Source organism: Anabrus simplex, chromosome 1 (genome assembly GCF_040414725.1).
Source record: "Anabrus simplex isolate iqAnaSimp1 chromosome 1, ASM4041472v1, whole genome shotgun sequence".
In the NCBI taxonomy this organism is placed as follows: Eukaryota; Metazoa; Arthropoda; class Insecta; order Orthoptera; family Tettigoniidae; genus Anabrus; species Anabrus simplex.
The window spans coordinates 622,519,458-622,539,089 of NC_090265.1; the positions used below are offsets into that span (position 1 = coordinate 622,519,458).

The window sequence follows — 19,632 nt, forward strand, 5'->3', positions numbered from 1 at the left end:
GCAAGTGCCAAGAAATGACAAATTCCACGTTAACATTAGATAGGCCATATTCATGAGCCTGTATATCAACATTCTTAGCACTGGTTTCATATACAACATAATAAATTGCCTTTCATAAAAAAAATAACGGGTATGTTATACACAAAGAATAATGCTGATATTAAAAATATATATAACAAAACACACTTATCCATAGCATCAGTGGAATTTCTTTGCTTTTCTTCTTTCTTTATCGGTGTTGTATTAACGGAAACCCGGTCTCTTCAATGTCTTACTTTTGTTTAAAGCGTCCATTGGAATAAAAGAACGGCTTCTCACGAAGCAACTTGCAAGCTCATAAATTTCGGAGAATGTCTTTTTCAGGATATCCGTAAGGTTTGTGATGATGTTAGAACCCTCTTTCAGTTCTTTCCCGTGGTAAAATTGAAACTACCGAGCTCGATAGCTGTAGTCGTTTAAGTGCGGCCAGTATCCGGTATTCGGAAAATTGGGTTCGAACCCCACTGTCGGCAGCCCTGAACATGGTTTTCCGTGGTTTCCCATTTTCACACCAAGCAAATGCTGGGGCTGTAACTTAATTAACGCCACGGGCGCTTCCTTCCCACTTCTAGCCCTTTTCTGTCCCATCGTCGCCGTAAGACCTATCTGTGCTGGTGCGACGTAAAGCAACTTGCAAAAAAAAAAAAAAAAAAAAAAAAGAGAGAGAATCTTTTTGAAATTTAATTTCCACCCCTTGTAGTTTGACCTGTTTTCTCTCCGTAATTACTTTCTATATCGAGGTTCTTCTTCTTTATCCTAAAAGCTATATAGCCAGTGAAGTCTTCAAGCAGCTCCTTGGTTTCACGACTCCCCTCGAGCTGTTTTACTAGATCTTCAAGGGCTTTAACGAACCCTTGCTCATCCTCCGATAAAAAAAATAGGATGTTGTGGGCTCAACGCTGGCCTTAGACTGGCACACGATATCCGAGTTTTGATCGAGTTCATCAGTACATATTTGGGCGTGATATTTCATAATCTTCCGGAGAACAGTTGGAATTTCTTATCGCCTTGGAAGCATTGAGGCTAGAAGCAATGATTTCACCTTTCGCGTCACAGCTGTCGGAGGAGGATCGTCATAAAGCCTTCCGAACCCTCGAAGCTGAGAAAGATAGCTTTCGATAATGTCTTGATTACTTCTGTCACCATTTATTTACGTCAGTGGTTTTAGGGAATTCATGAAAGTGTATGTTTCGTTCCTTCGCGTGCCTGCTATGATTTGTGCAGCCTGCAATGGCATGACAAAGCATACTGAAAAGTGTACATTATTACTGATTTTTACGTTTTATCTCATAAAATAAACACACACGGTTTCTTATACACCACAGATATGTTACTATCGTGTATTATTAGCACCTAGCTTCTGCGTGCACAGCGATTCATATTCGAACTACCTCTACCTCACTCAGAGCAGATTCAACGCGAGGGTCCTGCGTGACGTCACAGCTCTGCTTTGCCACTGCGCACCTCTCTCGTGATCCCTACCTTGTATTCTACGTACCTTGAGTATAATGTACTTAAGGCTCATTTTCCTTTACACGTTAGCATACGGAAATGAACACAACGAGAATTGCTCTGATGGACTGTATGTGACTAGCAGGCGTGACCAGTCTTAAGGAAAATAATGGATAGGAAGAGCATTTGTGAGATGTAACCTTTTGCCCGAACAGCAACGAATTGATAGCAAGAGAATTGTGAGATACGAGGTATTGCTTACGCAGAGACGATATATATATATATATATTTTTTTTTTTGCTAGGGGCTTTACGTCGCACCGACACAGATAGGTCTTATGGCGACGATGGGATAGGAAAGGACAAGGAGTTGGAAGGAAGCGGCCGTGGCCTTAATTAAGGTACAGCCCCAGCATTTGCCTGGTGTGAAAATGGGAAACCACGGAAAACCATTTTCAGGGCTGCCGATAGTGGGATTCGAACCTACTATCTCCCGGATGCAAGCTCACAGCTGCGCGCCTCTACGCGCACGAGACGATATATTTACGCAGGTGGTCGACAGATAGTGATCGTATTTCGAACGGAGACGTATTGCAATACATTTGATCCGTACTTCGAATTGCTGATAAATCGAAGAAGCAATCGTTCGATAGCCGTTTCTTACCATAATATATCCTCGGCCTTTGTATGACGTTATGCGTTGTGTATTGCTTTGCACGCCCTTACTTGGTCCGTACTTATTTTATGCAAACAATCAAATAAAACTGTTAACAAGGCTCTGGATGAACCGAAAAATCCATTTTCATTTTCGCAGATAGACAATACGTCTAAAATAGTAAATTTGGCAGAGAATGATAATGGGAAATGGTCAAAATTAGTGCGTGCGAAAGAAGTGATCGGAATATTTACTTCTGAGAACACTTGTAGAGTTATACTGGCTATAGTGGATATCCCACACAGTAATGCTGAAAGTGAAAGTGTGTTCAGTACAGGACTGAATTCAGATCATCCATGTTGAACTTAACTGCTGAGTCTTCTTAAGTTCTGAAGTCACGAAACTTTGGTACATGCTACCAGGAGACTTTTAATGTAGAATGTCTAAAGAAGTTGAAGAAAGTTAATTCAGAAATGCTCCAAGCTCAAAAAGAAACAATAAGGAAAAAATTAACAAAGATTGAATGTGTGTTTAAGGGAAGATTAAACCTGAGAATATGGGTGTTATATTTCCACTTCAACATTTTAAAAAAAGTATTTCGTCCACATGCATTGAAGTAGTTGAATATTATCGGATGTCATCAGCAATCCAGATCAGAAATATGTAATTCTTTAAAAGTAGTACCTTACCACATCATGGGTACGTTCCATGTGTCTTGTATTATACGTTTCCTTGCACTTGTCCACATCTTTCTTAAGGTTGAAATAGCGCCGTTTGAACAGGCACTACTCATATATGAATTGATTGGAGACTACAGGCGTGACTTGAACTAAGTTATTATGCGAGTAAGATATTAAGCTTTTGTATTATGCCTCGTTTGATGCCATGTGAAAGAGAAATAGTGGGTTCAATGTACATGAGGAGGTACACGGACTGGCCATAAACGGTAGTTCGCAGAGAACTGACATCACAGCCTTTAAAGCCAACAGTTCTCAAGGATTCATCTTAGATCCGTCTATCAGGTTCAAGCACCATAGCGGTCAGCCAGAGGAGGTTAATCTAGAAAAGGTTAAAAAATAAAAACCTACTATCCCTTATTACAAATCTAAATACCACCTTCAGGAAATTGAAATAATAGGGATAATGGTTGGAGCTCGTAGTACCGTACCTCATCACTTTGTCACCACGTGGAAGGGGAAGTGGAAGCGCTTCCAACTTCCAATGAAACTTATCCCCAGAATTGTGATTCTCGTCCTCCGAAGCTCCGTCATGATCCTGAGTCACCACCTCTACAGCTATAGCTGTGAAATGACGCACTAATGTACGGCTCCATGGCTAAGTGGGTAGCGTGCTGGCCTTTGGTCACATGGGGCCCGGGTTCGATTCCCAGCAGTGTCGGGAATTTTAACCATCATTGGTTAATTTCGCTGGCACGGAGGCTGGGTGTATGTATCTTCATCATCATTTCATCCTCATCATGACGCGCAGGTTGCCTACGGGAGTCAAATCAAAAGACCTGCACCTGGCGAGCCGAACTTGTCCTCGGCCACTCCCGGCGCTAAAAGCCATACGCCATTTCATTTTGCCGCACTAATTATACTGTTTCTTTAAAACCTAAAGCTTTCTTCAATTAATAGAGTTGTACAGAAAATCTAATATGTTTCACCTTGTACTTAGTGGCAGCCTGTAAATACAGGAGGTGTTCCTAAATAAATGGAAATATATGTACTGGCGTGGACAAGTTTTCATTCATTTAACAGTAATCTACATTTAAGGCTGTCATTCAGGTGGAATATTCCCTATAAGTTATTTACCTAGACTTTTCTGAAGTTGGAAATGTATCGAACAACTCCCTTCGTAAATTATTCCAATCCATAGTTCCTCTTCCTATAGACGAACATTTGCCCCAATTAGTCCTCTTGAACTCCAAAAAGATTTTGCTAAAAACAGCTTTGGCAAATCCGTCCGTCCGTTCTACTGGACCTATTTGCTTAATTTTTGTTGTATTCTCTCCGAAATTACCTGCCGGTGAATCATGAGGCATTGATAGGTCACTAAGTTCAACCAACTTTGGGTATCATAAAATCAAATCATTAAATGATCGCTCCAATAATTGCAGGCGAAGGCACACACTAACCCGCAATACATTCTGTACTCAGCAGGTTGCTAAGCGACTGACTGTGATTTTCATCCTTAGTAATGTCATTGCATGCAGCCATGTTTGATTACTACATGTCAAGCCAGACAGTATACACTTACTCTGATCACGGAAGAATACTATTCTCTGCTAGATACTCTTCGATTTTCTAACCTTTCCTAGCTTAAAAATATATTCAACAGATGGCAGATTCAACAAGCTGCTCTGTACAAACAGAACCCATTATGACATACGCCATGGACATTATCTGGGAAAAGCTATTGAAGGATAATTTAGCTACAGTAGAAAGAGTGAAGGCCATGTATCTTGAAAAAGTCCTCTGGCTGGCTATGAGGTCGCAAGACAACCGTTCGGTGTAGAACTGCAATTTAAAATACCGTATGCGCCAAATTATACAGTACTGGAAATTATGTTAGTCTTATTGTCATTACCTTAATTATCGAGATGATAGTGTAAATGTTCAAAATGTGCTCCATTGCGCCGTAGGCTGTGTTCGTAACGATAACGCAGATTTTCCAACATATTCTGGAACATAGGTTGGTGCAAAGTCCCGAAGAACGACACGATCTTCTGACGTAATGCAGGCACAGTTTTGAATGGATCTTGACAATTGAAAATTTTCTCCTTTAACATTACCCACACGTAAGCATCAGGTGGTGTGAGACTGGGGGGATGTGATGGTTAGGGGAACTCAGTCCCGCGGGAAATTACTCGTCTTGGAAAGGTTTCTTGCAGCATAGCCATAGTCTGTGGAGCGGTGTGGCAGGTCCCCCGTCTTGTTGGAACCACTGTCTATTCATCTGCATGTTTCCTGGCACGACAAAACCTTCTTAGATCCTGAATGAATGGCCTAATCACCATGTTCCTATAGCGTTCCTGGTTAACAGTAAGAGGTGCATCATAATCATTCTCTATGAAGTACGGACCTAGCACACCCTTTCCTGACACTGCACACCAAATCGTCACACGCGCACTATGTAGCGGTTTCTGGACTATACTGTCTGGCCTCTCGAAACCAAGAAAGCGAGTTGTTTGGCGATTGATAAAACCGTCCAAGTGAATGTGGCTTTCGTCGGAGAACCACACGTTGAATAAGAAATCTGGATCCTCGTACACCATGGCAAAAAATCGTGCACACTATTCCACCCTGACATGCCTATCGAGCTCCGTCAATCATTGCCCAACCTGTATTCGGTACGGAAATCCACCTATGTCTTTAAACAATCGTCGAAGTGACGTAGGGCTGATGTTCATTTTCAGGGCTGTTTGCCGAAGACTTCGCTTTGGAGACTGCAACACCTGATTGAGGGCACGTCCATGATTTTCATTTGTGGACACAGTTACTGGCCTACCAGACCTTCCCTTACGTTGACACAATACACTACCCGTACGACGAAATTTTTTAACAATATATAGCATAACTGTGTCGCTAGGTGCTGGCTTATTGAAGTGTTCACGATATTGTTCCGCCACTAACTTCAAACTCGGCCCACCTTGATAACCGTTTCCGTACAAGCGAAAATAATACTCCACTATAAAAACGTTTTCCTCCGTCGCGAGGCCGATTGTCACTTCCAATCACAGAGCACAACGTTCTTTACACAACTAACAATTCATCATGGCGATGTAACAACACGCAGACGCTCAGGCGTACGCATGCGCAATGCGCGAAAATGAGTACTGTATATTTTGGCGCATACCGTATCATTGCCTTCTACGACAAAATGCCAAGCTTTACATCAAGAAATGCAGGATGAGAAAGCGAATATATGGATAGAGTTTTCCCAAATGGACGGCATGATGACGACAGAATGGATGAATTCTGATTACGAACTGCGGCATACCATAACGCGAATATTATTAAATATTCATAAAACCGTCGAAAAGGGCAGGCAAAGCATATGACTACGACAGGCATATCAAGACGAGTTATCTGACCTATTTATAACGAATACTGGGGAGCAGCACGTGTCCTCTAGTCTATACTGTATATTAAAAGAGTTTACTAAAACAGCATGGTTCATGTTTGTGGGTTACTGTAGTCACGTCCTAGTTCGTGAACCATGGGCAACGGTTGAGTGGCCTAGTAAGTGGTCCTGAGAGTCGGGATACCAGTTGCTATGGAATGGGAGTGGGCATCTCGGACATATTCTGAGTCATGGTCCTCCATGTGTTCAGGCGGCTAGGACTATACAATCCACCGGTGGTACATAACCCGTTAGAGGAGAGATCCTCACTTGGACTATGTGCAAGTAGGGTAGCATCCTGCTTCATGAATTTACCGAGCTCATAACATTTTAAGCAAGCCTCGGACCTATGGGAGTAACGGAGTCCCACTCCCATTTGACAGGCGAGGGACTCCTTGGAAACAACTAGGCGAACGAAATGGAATTCGATGGGGAGCTATCAATATTAGTGGGGCTTATGGAAGAAAGAAAGTAGAACTGGCTGAGTCAGCAAAGAGGATGCATCTGGATGTGCTAGGAGTAAGTGATATTCGGGTAAGGGGAGATAACGAGGAAGAGATAGGAGATTATAAAGTGTACTTGTCGGGTGTTAGAAAGGGAAGGGCAGAGTCTGGGGTAAGGCTCTTTATCAGGAATACCATTGTACGCAACATAGTTTCTGTTAGGCACGCAAATGAGCGAATGTTGTGGGTAGGTTTGGTCGTTGAAGCAATTAGGATGAGAATAATTGTCTCAGTGTATTCACCATGTGAGGCCGCAGATGAGGATGAAGTTGACAAGTTTTATGAAGCATTGAGTGACATCGTAGTCAGGGTCAACAGCAAGAATAGGACAGTGCTAATGGGCGATTTCAATGCGAGAATTGGAAATAGAACTGAAGGATACGAAAGGGTGATAGGAAACTGTGGGGAAGATATGGAAACTAATGGAATGGGAAGCTTTTGCTGGACTTCTGTGCTAGTATGGGTTTAGCTGTTACGAATACATTCTTCAAGCATAAGGCTATTCACCGCTACACATGAGAGGCTAGGGGTACCAGATCCATAATAGACTATGCCTTAACCGACTTTGAATTCAGGAAATCTGTTAGGAATGAACGAGTTTTTCGCGGATTTTTCGATGATACAGACCACTATCTGATCTGTAGTGAACTAAGTATCTCTAGGCCTAGGGTAGAGAAAGTGAAATCTGTCTGCAAACGAATAAGGGTAGAAAATCTCCAGGGCGAGGAAATTAGACAGAAGTACATGGATATGATTAGTGAGAAGTTGCGAACAGTAGACAGTAAGCAGGTTCAGGATATAGAAAATGAATGGGTGGCATACAAGGATGTTGTAGTAGAAACAGCAAGGGAATGCTTAGGAACAACTGTGTGTAAAGATGGGAAAAGGCGAACATCTTGGTGGAATAATGAAGTGAGAGCAGCCTGTAAACGCAAAAAGAAGGCTTATCAGAAATGGCTCCAAACAAGGGCCGAGGCAGACAGGGATTTGTACGTAGATAAAAGAAACAGAGCGAAACAAATAGTTGTTGAATCCAAAAAGAAGTCATGGGAAGATTTTGGTAGCAACCTGGAAAGGCTAGGCCAAACAGCAGGTAAACCTTTCTGGACAGTAATAAAGAATCTTAGGAAGGGAGGGAAAAGCGAAATGAACAGTGTTTTGAGTAATTCAGATGAACTCATAGTAGATCCCAGGGAATCACTGGAGAGGTGGAGGGAATATTTTGAACATCTTCTCAATGTAAAAGGAAATCATCCTGGTGGTGTTGCAAACAGCCAAGCTCATGGGGAGGAGGAAAATTATGTTGGTGAAATTATGCTTGAGGAAGTGGAAAGGATGGTAAATAAACTCCATTGTCATAAAGCAGCAGGAATAGATGAAATTAGACCGAAAATGGTGAAGTATAGTGGGAAGGCATGGATGAAATGGCTTCACAGAGTAGTAAAATTAGCGTGGAGTGTTTGTAAGGTACCTTCAGATTGGACAAAAGCAGTAATTGCACCTATCTATAAGCAAGGGAACAGGAAGAATTCCAACAACTATCGAGGTATCTCATTGATTAGTATACCAGGCATCTTGGAAGGGAGGGTGCGATCAGTCGTTGAGAGGAAGTTGGATGAATACCAGTGTGGTCACAGAGAGGCTGTCAGGATCAGATTTTTAGTATGCGCCAGATAATTGAAAAATGCTAGGAGAGGAATAGGCAGTTGTGTTTTTTGTTTCGTAGATCTAGAGAAAGCATATGACAGGGTACCGAGGGAAAAGGTGTTCGCTATACTGGGGGACTATGGAATTAAAGGTAGATTATTAAAACCAATCAAAGGTATTTATGTTGAAAATTGGGCTTCAGTGAGAATTGATGGTATAATGAGTTACTTACAGGGGTTAGACAAGGCTGTAATCTTTCACCTTTGCTGTTGGTAGTTTACATGGATCATCTGCTGAAAGGTATAAAATGGCAGGGAGGGATTCAGTTAGGTGGATATGTAGTAAGCAGTTTGGCCTATGCTGACGACTTGGTCTTAATGGCAGACTTTGCCGAAAGCCTGTAGTCTAATATCTTGGAATATAGGTGCAATGAGTATGGTATGAAAATTAGCCTCTCGAAGACTAAATTGATGTCAGTAGGTAAAAAATGCAACAGAATTGAATGTCAGATGGGTGATACAAAGCTAGAACAGGTCGATAATTTCAAGTATTTAGGTTGTGTGTTCTCCCAGGATGGTAATATAGTAAGTGAGATTGAATCAAGGTGTCGTAAAGCTAATGCAGTGAGCTCGCAGTTGCGATCAGCAGTATTCTGTAAGAAGGAAGTTAGCTCCCAGACGAAACTATCTTTACATCGGTCTGTTTTCCGACCAACTTTGCTTCACGGGAGCGAAAGATGGGTGGACTCAGGATATCTTATTCATAAGTTAAAGGTAACAGACATGAAAGTAGCGAGAATGATTTCTGGTAGAAACAGGGTGGAACAATGGCAGGACGGTACTCGGAATGAGGAGATAAAGGCTAATTTAGGAATGAACTCGATGGATGAAGCTGTACGCATAAGCCGGCTTCGGTGGTGGGGTCATGTGAGGCGAATGGAGGAGGATAGGTTACCAAGGAGAATAATGGACTCTGCTATGGAGGGTAAGAGAAGTAGAGGGAGACCAAGACGACGATGGTTAGACTCGGTTTCTAACGATTTAAAGATAAGAGGTATAGAACTAAATGAGGCCACAACACTAGTTGCAAATCGAGGATTATGGCGACGTTTAGTAAATTCACAGAAGCTTGCAGACTGAACGCTGAAAGGCATAACAGTCTATAATGATAATGTATGTATGTAGGCCTATGTACTAAAACAGCTTTAGCAAATCCGTTCGTCCGTTCTACTGGACCGATTTGCTTCGTTTTTGTTGTATTCTCTCTGGAATTGTCTATCGGTGATTCATGAGACAATGATAGGTTCACAATTCAGCCAACTTTGAGTAATCATAAAACCAAGTCATTAAATGATAACTCCAATAATTGCAGGCGAAGGCACACACTAACCCGCAACACATACTGTACTTAGCAGGTTGCTAAGCACTAACACTTTCATTAATATTCTGATATATGTGATTTTCATTCTTAGTAATGTCGCAGCCATCTTTGATTACTACCTGTCAAGCCACAAAATATACACTTACTCTGATTTTAAGTCTCCACAGGAAAGTAGATCTTAAAACTTTGATATTAATGAGATCAGTGAGACACTAACCTTTAGAAATGAAATTCCCTTGAAAAGTTAATACTGAACCTTACTTTGTTCAAACGAGAAAGAAGCAGGTGCTTCCTGAACAAAGTTACCAAGAGGGGAATCGAACACGAAATTACAATGTTACATTTCAGAGAGGTCTAGAACCCTGAACTGCAATTTAAGTTTTCAATGGCCTAATGGGATATTTACATTTGAGAGTTTACATCAGAATACCAGTTCAACTTGTCTCATTGAGATTTCTCTATCAGCAGAGTTTTGCCTAAGCTCACGGAGTGGGCTTAGCACTCTGATAAATAATAGCAATTTCTGGTTCCATAGTAATGCTCTTATCAAGCTATACACATCTCAGTGAATTGCACTGTAGATTAGATAATTCTGTTGTTACATGGTTAGAAACCATTTTACCTATCCTAAAAACATATCTTCAGCTGTGAGTGAGGTAAAGTCTACCATTGGAATTAGATTCCCGATTCATCAGACATCTGTTAATTTCAGTTGTGACGTACAACATTTATTTTTGAATTTTATTTGGAAGCAACTTGTCCGACTTCTTTGCTGACTGGTCAGTATTGGCCTTCGATTCAGATGGCCCTGTGTTCGATTCCCGGCTGGGCCGGCGATTTCACTCGTATTTGGTTAATTGTTCTGGTTTGCGGCTGAATGTTTGTGTTCGTATTGATACACATCTTCATTTATACATACAGTTTCTACAAACCAACACAGGAACACACGCAATAGTACGTCCCTTCGCACAGGGTTGGTGTCGGGAAATGAAACCATTCGTAAAACTGGGCTTAATCCTCATACAGCGCTGACCAAAAATAGTGGGAAATGGGCCAAGAAGAAAAGGTAGATTTATTTGGAAATAACTTCCTTTTACCCAGCAATTATTTTATAATTTGTACCATCTCATGTCTGGTTTGTCTTTAATATTATAAATTTTGTGGTATCGATTGGAAAACTCCTTCTTATTTTTACTGAAATACAGTAATTCATAAAATTATTTGTTGATGATACTTGTAGAAGGCCTTCGGACTGTTTGTAAGCGACCGATGGGCTACACGCTAGAATAACCTGCCCTGTGTTCGCGTGTTAAAATGACCTATTTCCATAACGACGGGCGTCATGAGGGTAGCCTAACAACACAGCTCGCGCTGTTTCTTAACGCTTCATTCATTCCTCTAAATTGCTGGGAATTTCCACGTTGCTTTATATGGAACATTTCTGTTCTATACATTATGTAAAGAAATATGGATCTCCAAGGTACGATATACGACCTCATTTATCGGCTGACTTTGGATTGTTGGTATGCGGATATGTCGATATTCTTGAACTGTAACGTTCTGGTAAGTAAACCTCTTTTAGGTAGAGGCGGTAGAATGAGCCCACGGAATCCCTCTGCCTGTCGTAGTTGATTAAAAAGTGGTGTTCTTCACCGCTGTCAACTTGGAAAGGTGGGTTGACAACCATGGAAGCCCTAATTGAGTCTAGTTAGGTTCATCACTACAACGTGTCCTGTCCGACCTCTCTAGGTCAAGTTTTGTTCTTTTCCAATCTCGGCGGTATTATGTTTGCGACGTCTAGGATGCCTTTCGTTTTCACGCCTTGTGTGACACTCTCTTCTCGTTTGCTGATACCATAATTCTTCAAAGAATTGGATCTCCTGTATTGAACCCTCTGATTAGTATTATGAGAGAATGGATGCACAATAATCACCACCACCACCACCGTTCGGCTCCATCATTAAAATAATGGTTAACGTGCTGACTTTTGGTCCAGGTGTTTCTGGGTTCGATTCCCGACCGGATCGATAATTTTAGCCTTCATTGGTTAATTCTGATGGCTCGGGGGCTGGATGTGTTTGTGTCGTCTTCATCATTAGAAGTTATCTTAGGTAGGGCCTCATCCTCATAGACGCGCAGGTAGCCTTTAAAGTGTCAGCTCGAAGGACCTGCCTGCCTCAGGCCTCTTCGGAGGCAACACGCCATAACAACTCCTCACCACCACCACCACCACCACCAATCTCATACGTATATCATAATTAGGAATAGACTTCCGTGAGTCACTCACGAATACAGTTTCAAAATAAACTGTTATACCAATCAGAACACAGTTTACAAGTTGCGTTTATTCGATTACCCACTCCACTAACGTAATTGGTCAAACGTACGGCTAACTACTTTTACGTTTGTCAGAGACGCCGGAGAGTCAGAATCTTGTCCCGCAGGAGTTCTTATGTTTGGTGGTAAATCTACCGACATGAGACTAACGTATCTGAGCATCTTCAAATACCACCAACTGAGCCACCGACCCCAGCACCATTATTCTGTGGTCGTTATTACAATCACGACAGTTGATTGTAAGGAGCCGAAGTTTGCTTTGATGTATGCCAGCTTTCCTTGCACATTATCCCTTGAAATAAGTTCTTGAGTGACACAAATAACTCTTGAATCTTTTGAATCAAGAGAATCCTCAGCACGTTCCACTACTTGAAGGTTATCAGAGTAATACAGACAGGCATTGATCCACGTACACCAGCGTGTGCTGGTGGGCTATTGAGGCAATGGAATGTTGGGCGCTAGAGATTTAATTAGTTTCCTCCGTTGTGGAGCCTTAATGTGTGACACACGTTTATCAATTTCTCAAAAAGCTACCTTGACCCCCTCCAGAACTCTGTGAAACACATGAGTGAGGCAAGTTATGTGCACTATTTGTCCTGGCAGTTTTGATAAATTATGGTGCAGCATGTTATGAAGCCGTCATCATGTCTTACACACTCTGGCCACACCAGAACTATTGATTTGTCAAAAAGGCTACATATTGCGGAGTGGTTTACGAATTCCAGAACTTCAGTTGCTATCCTATTTCCAAAGTCCTCATGATCACGCTGTCAATGTACGGACCGTGTACGATTCTTTCCCTTTTTTAATGTAGCAGGTGAATAAGAACTTTTTCTTTAGCATTGTCCTGTCCTGGTAGAATGGTCTGTGAACCTACACAAGAAACCTTTTAGTTTCGAATTGTTCAGTATCCAAAAAAGGAATGTTCGCAGAAACGAAAAGCTCACACCATTCCTTACAGAAAGCAGAGGATGTGTATGTGCTTGTGGATGCGCTTTTAACGAGTAACAGTTGTGAACTCTTCTTTTGACAGACGTTATGAACACCATGTGTATGTTGCTGAATGGTAAATCGTTTATCAGCTGCGACTTTCACCTCACATATTTTACAAACTACTATTTAGCCGTGTGTTTAAAAACATCATTTCCGAATTTGGAAACAGTATGTCTCAAACGAACAGCTTTTTGATAGTTTTACTGTTGGCATTCTCGACAAAGAAACACGAATGAACTCTTTCTCTATAAGAGCAACACACGTTTAGGTATATCTGCACTTACATATTTCCACAACCACACTGAAATTTTAGTTGACAAATAGTCACACTACAGTTGATTCATACCGGTAGCTAAGACCTGCTCTTTGTCTTTCACTGTTTTCAGTCGCGCAGATTAGCTCCAACACCAGGTCACTTCAGGAATGTAGCTTTTACAAGAAAGCGTTAAGAGGTGTACGAAGATACATTCTCAGGTCCTCAGATAAACTTTCAACGTCGTTTAATTCGAAGCCGTAATTACATTGAAGTAAATCTATCCGAAAATTACTGTTCAAAGCGCAAAATAAAGGAAAAATGACTTAAAAGTACAATGACAACGAAACATTGACTGAAAATAACAGAATGACACAAAACTATAAAAAGTGACCTAAGGTAAAAAAAAGGCTAAAAATGACAAAATGACTTTCTAATTGCGCATTTCTATCATCTAAGTATCATAACAGAGGTTTCTATTAAAGGCAGCTGTGGCTGTTGTATATTATTTAAACGACATGCCTTCAAAATCCGGGCCTTGCTTATCACTCTTTGCGCCGAGGAGTTAATAGTGACAGCCTTGACAGTTCTTTGCAAAATGAGACCTTAGCCTGTATGCAAAAGGTCTTCCTTTTCCTACAAATGACCGTATTTGCGTACACTGCTGAGATATATTTGTGAGAAGTAGCGTGGTAAAATAATTGGACAAATGCTTTCACTATATTATAGAAAATTCCCAGAGGGATATATGGTTCAAATATTACCAGCCTACCTCTCGTTTTTAAGTACTCAACTTACTTCCTAAATATAAAAGAAAATTAGTTGAAAGCTTCCTCAGATGAGAGTAAAAAATTATATCAAATTATAACACACCTTCATATTTCAATTTTATACCTGCGAGAAGTATAGTTTATTCTCTGTTTGTTAACAGGTATCGCGGCTTGTGTTTAAGAAAATGGTCAGTTCTGAGTTTGCTCAGATTATGTCACTCCACGCTGGAGAGGCATACGCCATGCAGAATGTCACTCGTACCGATCGACTGGGGCTACTTCTTTCCGGCAAGGTAAGTTATATTCAGATTATATGTTATACATACTATGAGTGATAAATTGTTTATATATGGTACTATTTTTGTTGGGAATATCACTGGATGGGATATTAATTATTCCCCCCTATATTGTCGCCACTGATTTCGATCTATATAAAGTAACCCTGCAGCAATGTATGAAAATACCTTTTAATAACTATCCTCCAAATACAGGCAAGGAAGACTCCGTCAATTATTTCAAGTGTGCTTACGATCGTTTTGGCCTCCTACCAACATTCCGAAAACTAAGATACCTTTACAACCTGCCCCAGTAACAACCATTAGAGAATTCAATATCACCATTTCAAATTTGACAAGAGAAAAAGTTGGACACTTTTCACACCTTTGGAGCTTCTTGTCTAAGCGAAGTACTTCGGAAGAGGACGTGCAAAACAGACTCTGTACTGTTCAAATGGCATTTGGACGACTATCCCAGAGAATTTTAGGAACAAAAATTTAACCGTCTGTACCAAACTCATGGTCTACCAAGCTATATTAATTTCAACGCTACTTAATATAATGTGAAGCGTGGATCTTAAATTGCCGCGACATAAAGAAGCTTGAGCGTTTTCGCCAGCAGAAACATCCGCTCCATTTTGAACAACATCAACTGGGAGGACAATATCACTTACCTTGCAATTTTAGAGAAGGCACACATTAATAGCGTGGACGCTTTCATAACTGATCATCGACTAAGATGGACTTGGTATGTCCGTCGTATTAATGACAGAAGGCTCCCTTGCCAAATCATCTATGGTGAACTGTGCCCTGGTATAAGACCCCGAGGTGCCCCTTTCAGACGCGATAAAGAGAAGCTTACCATGGAGACCAATACCTTCACACCTGGAAAAAAGTTCTTGAGGATCGCTTACGTTGGCAGCGATCCATCCCTGCTGCTGTCGAACTGTTTGAACAAGAACGTCATAGACACGAAGAGTACAAAGGGAAAGCAACACCCACGCGTTACCAAACCCAACCATGCCCCCCACCACCTATAAACTGAAATTTGTGTGGACGTATGATTTACGCAAAAATTTGTTTGTTTAGTTACCAGAAGTCTGCACATAAAGTGCATCGAGTGTGAAGTGGTTTATTAAGCAGGAAAAATGTATAATCGGAGACGAGTACCAGTCGTCGTCGTCGTTGTGTGCTTAGTACTCGACGACGACGATGACGACGACGACATGAATAAGTGAAAAGTAACATTTTAATATATTAAATATTTTTCAAAATGTATTCACCTACAAAGCCAGGCTGTCTCATACGGTACTAGAGATTCATTTCCTTCTCTAATACCATTAACGTCTGTGGCGGTAGTAATTTCTTGTTCTGTACACAGAATGCAGAGGGCATGCCACTAGTACTAATACACGACGAATTTTGCTGGCATTACTTTACCTTTTACGAGTGGCAACCGAGTTCGATAACTGCAGTAGCTTAAGTGCTGCTAGTATCCAGTATTCGGGAGATAGTGGGTTGGAACCCCACTGTCGGAAGCCCTGAAGATGGTTTTCCGTTGTTTCCCATTTTCACACCAGGCAAATGCTGGAGCTGTACCTTAATTAAGGCCACGGCCGCTTCCTTCCCAGTCCAGCACTTTCCTGTACCATTGTTGCCATAAGACCTGTCTGTGTCGGTGCGACGTAAAGCCAATAGCAAACGAGTGGCCGAATTCTCAATGTTTTATACCCTTGTTTGCTTAGTACTCAGCCCAAAGAATGGTTGGATGCCAATAGCTCCAGCATCGGCTATCATAGATAGCATATGTTTCAGTAAAGGGCCATACAAAGGAAATAAGGAGTGAGGTAGTTTCACGTTGCTTTGCCCGCTGAGCCAGAAAGTGGTAATACATATCAGTCAGCCAAGACCACTGAAATTCGCACACTAATTGACCCTATGCATTTACACTTTCATATCGTTCGCAACAGGGAATGGCTACGTAAGGAACGGTAATACCAGCATTGCTTATAGCCCAGAAACATTCATGTTATCAAAGCCAAGGGTGAGACTGAGACAGGTCAATAAAAGTTACAATTTTTGTTCTAGACCAGAGTTGCTCTGCTGGGCTCCCGTTGAGGCTAGCCCAGTGCGGCTGGGCTCGCTTGTCTGTAATGCGGGCAGCTTAGGTGTCAGGCGTACGTCACAATCAAACGAGAGAGCGAAAACACTCGACACGGGAGAGAATCAGTGACGCGCCTCTAACCGCACGGCAAACTCGCTCGGTCACTGTTAAATAAAAGGAATAACATTATCCCATTAATACTCAAATGAACTTTCATCGTTCATTGTCCTTCATGGCTTGTGACGTAACCACAACGTTTCGGTCACTGACGCGCTTACACTGATCGCTCGCCCCCTATTTATATGCTGTGCTCCCCCCCCCCCGCCCACGGGAAGAAAAGCCCAGCGTGAGTACCTCTGTTTTAGACCATATCAGAAGACGTCGTAAACGACTAGAATAAAGATCACTTCAGCCATAAAAAGAACTCATGTTCTGCACAGTATAAAATTAAGGAAGTTCATAAACGAATACAGTAATAAATCAATGGATGGTTTAAACTTATACTCTCTTTTGTTCATTAACAGTTATATGTTGCCTCTTTTGGCACAGGCCAGAGTAAAATGTAGCTTCCACAGAAGTCTCAGTTTCATTTATGGCTATGGCAGTATTGAAACTACTGAGGTATTGGTGGAGCTGAGTAGGCCCTAATGATCTTTAGAACACGGCTAATGCTTTCGGATATTATGTGAGGTGCTACACGTAAGGCCGATCATGCTGCAATAACAATTTCTGGCTCAGTGAGGAAAGCAACGGAAAAATATTCTACTGCTCATCATGCATTGTACGCATCATTATGGCGCTGGCATTGGTTTTTGTGGGTTCCCTATACGCGCGTAAAGTTTGGTGATTCTATCTGAGGATCCAACCAGCCTCCGCACTGATGACTTAACAGGCAGACAACGGTTAGACAGACATTTCCTTTAATTTCATCTTCGAGGTCTTCCATACAAATTTTCCTCTATAGGGCTTATCTAAATAAACGATTACACCTATAAATTAATCAAATGTACACAAAAAGTAATGAATTGCTCAGTGATTATTTTTCAGTAACGTAATACATATAAGGTAAACATGCATTAATCATCAAGTGTTGACCTGAAAACACCTCTTCCTACTTCCCCTTCATCATTACTTCCCACTTCCTTTCACAGACCATCATCATCTTCTTCTTCTTTATTCTTACTAATTCTTCTCTTCACCTCTCAGTTGAAGGCCATATCTCGGTATCTTCTTGAAATATATATTTTTGGAAACTTTCATTTCCGTAGTATATCTAGTACTCATCATACATACATTTTTAATGCACTCTAAGTACGATGCCTATTATATAGATGACATGATTTGTTTCTTTTATGTATGATATGATTCTTAATATCACTACATGGGATTATTTTTATTAATACTATTACTGTTACTATTGTTAATATTATTTTCATATTATTGTCGTCAGTAGTTATTATTAACAGTATACTATGTTCCAAGAATATGTTAACCATACTTAAAAATATTTTCGTAGTCCCAAATATAGTTTAAGTTTTAATGATACAGTTATCAGATGGAAGAAATATTGCCAATGAGAATTTTTCTGTCCAATTATGCAGGTTAACGTCATGTCGGATCACCAGTTCTTGCACCCTATCATGCCGTGCGAGTTCTTAGACTCTCCTGAGTTCGAGTCAAGTCGATCTACGACTGATGATAAATTCAAGGTAAGTTTCTGTTGATTAATATAAATGGTTTTATCTGTATTTATATCATACAACACAATAGTGATGAGATTCATATGGGGTCTTGGCTTGCTTGTTAATTGTTGACAACAGCGTGTACTATTTCTTAGATGACGCACTGCTGGGAACTCACGATTCAAGCAATTCAAAACATGACGCATCTTACTGTGTGATAAAATAATAATAATAATAATAATAATAATAATAATAATAATAATAATAATAATAATAATAATAATAATAATAATAATAATAATAATAATAATAATAATAGTAATATGGTACCACCTACCTACTTGAGGTCTTTCTGAATTGGTACCATCGGCGTAGTGATGGGATAATCGAATACTTTTAATAATCATTATCACGGTAAACTTTTCGATTTTAGGTCAAGCCATTTATCAGTTTCCTGTGAACTTGTAGTAGGAATAATACACAATGTTAAGCAGCTGGTAGATCATTCAATGCAATTGTTTATTGAAGATTAACCGCAGATATATGCAACACGAATAGATTACATTACTCTGGGGTACATTGTGAACAGTCATTGATCATAAACAATAGAGGTTACACATCGTCGCGACTTTAAAGATAGAAGAGATAAACCATTTACCAATAGAGATTAATATTCTATACCTAAGAAAGTAGAAGCGCTCTTGCAGATAATAATCGATAAGCGAGTTTACATACAGTTGCAAAGTTAAAATCGGAAGAAACCAAGTTTTGAACAATAGAGGTAACACCTCGTCACGAGTTTGAAGTTACAAGAGATAAACCATTTACGTGCTGTTTGCTTTACGTCGCACCGCCACAGATACTGTAGGTCTTATATCGATAATGGGATAGGAAAGGCCTAGGAATGGGAAGGAAGCGGCTGTGGCCTTATTTAAGGTACAGCCCCAGCATTCGCCTGGTGTGAAAATAGGAAACCACCGGAAACCATCTTCAGGGCTGCAGACAGCGGGATTCAAACTCATTATCTCCCGGATGCAAGCTCACAACCGCGCGCCTCGAAACCATTTACCAATAGAGATTAGTATTCTATACCTAACAAAGTAGAAGCGCTCTTGATGATAACAATCAATAAGGGTGTTTACATGTAGTTGCAAAGTTAAAATCGGAAGAAGCCAAGTGTTGAACCACAGAGGTTACACATCGTTGCAAGTTTGAAGTCAGAAGACGTAAACCATTTACCAATAGAGATTAATTTGCTATACCTAAGAAAGTAGAAGCGTTCTTGCATATAACAATCGATGAGGGTGTTGCTGCTATCAAAAATGTACCAACTTCAGCTAACTCATTAACTCACCACGCTCTTCAGTTAAATGTCCTTCTGTCGAGTCCCAAGGCTAAACACTGGAAGAAACGAAAAT

The 19,632-nt window shown here is 40.7% G+C and overlaps 1 protein-coding gene across 1 annotated transcript in view; it reads left to right on the top strand.

Annotated features, from left to right (window-relative positions):
- LOC136882316 (popeye domain-containing 2) overlaps window positions 1–19,632 on the top strand; it is a 154,920-nt gene that overhangs the window by 83,167 nt on the left and 52,121 nt on the right. Inside the window, exons 8-9 of the mRNA XM_068229162.1 lie at window positions 14,315–14,446; window positions 18,134–18,241. Coding sequence (XP_068085263.1) covers window positions 14,315–14,446; window positions 18,134–18,241 — 240 coding nt within the window. The remainder of the gene's footprint in view (window positions 1–14,314; window positions 14,447–18,133; window positions 18,242–19,632) is intronic.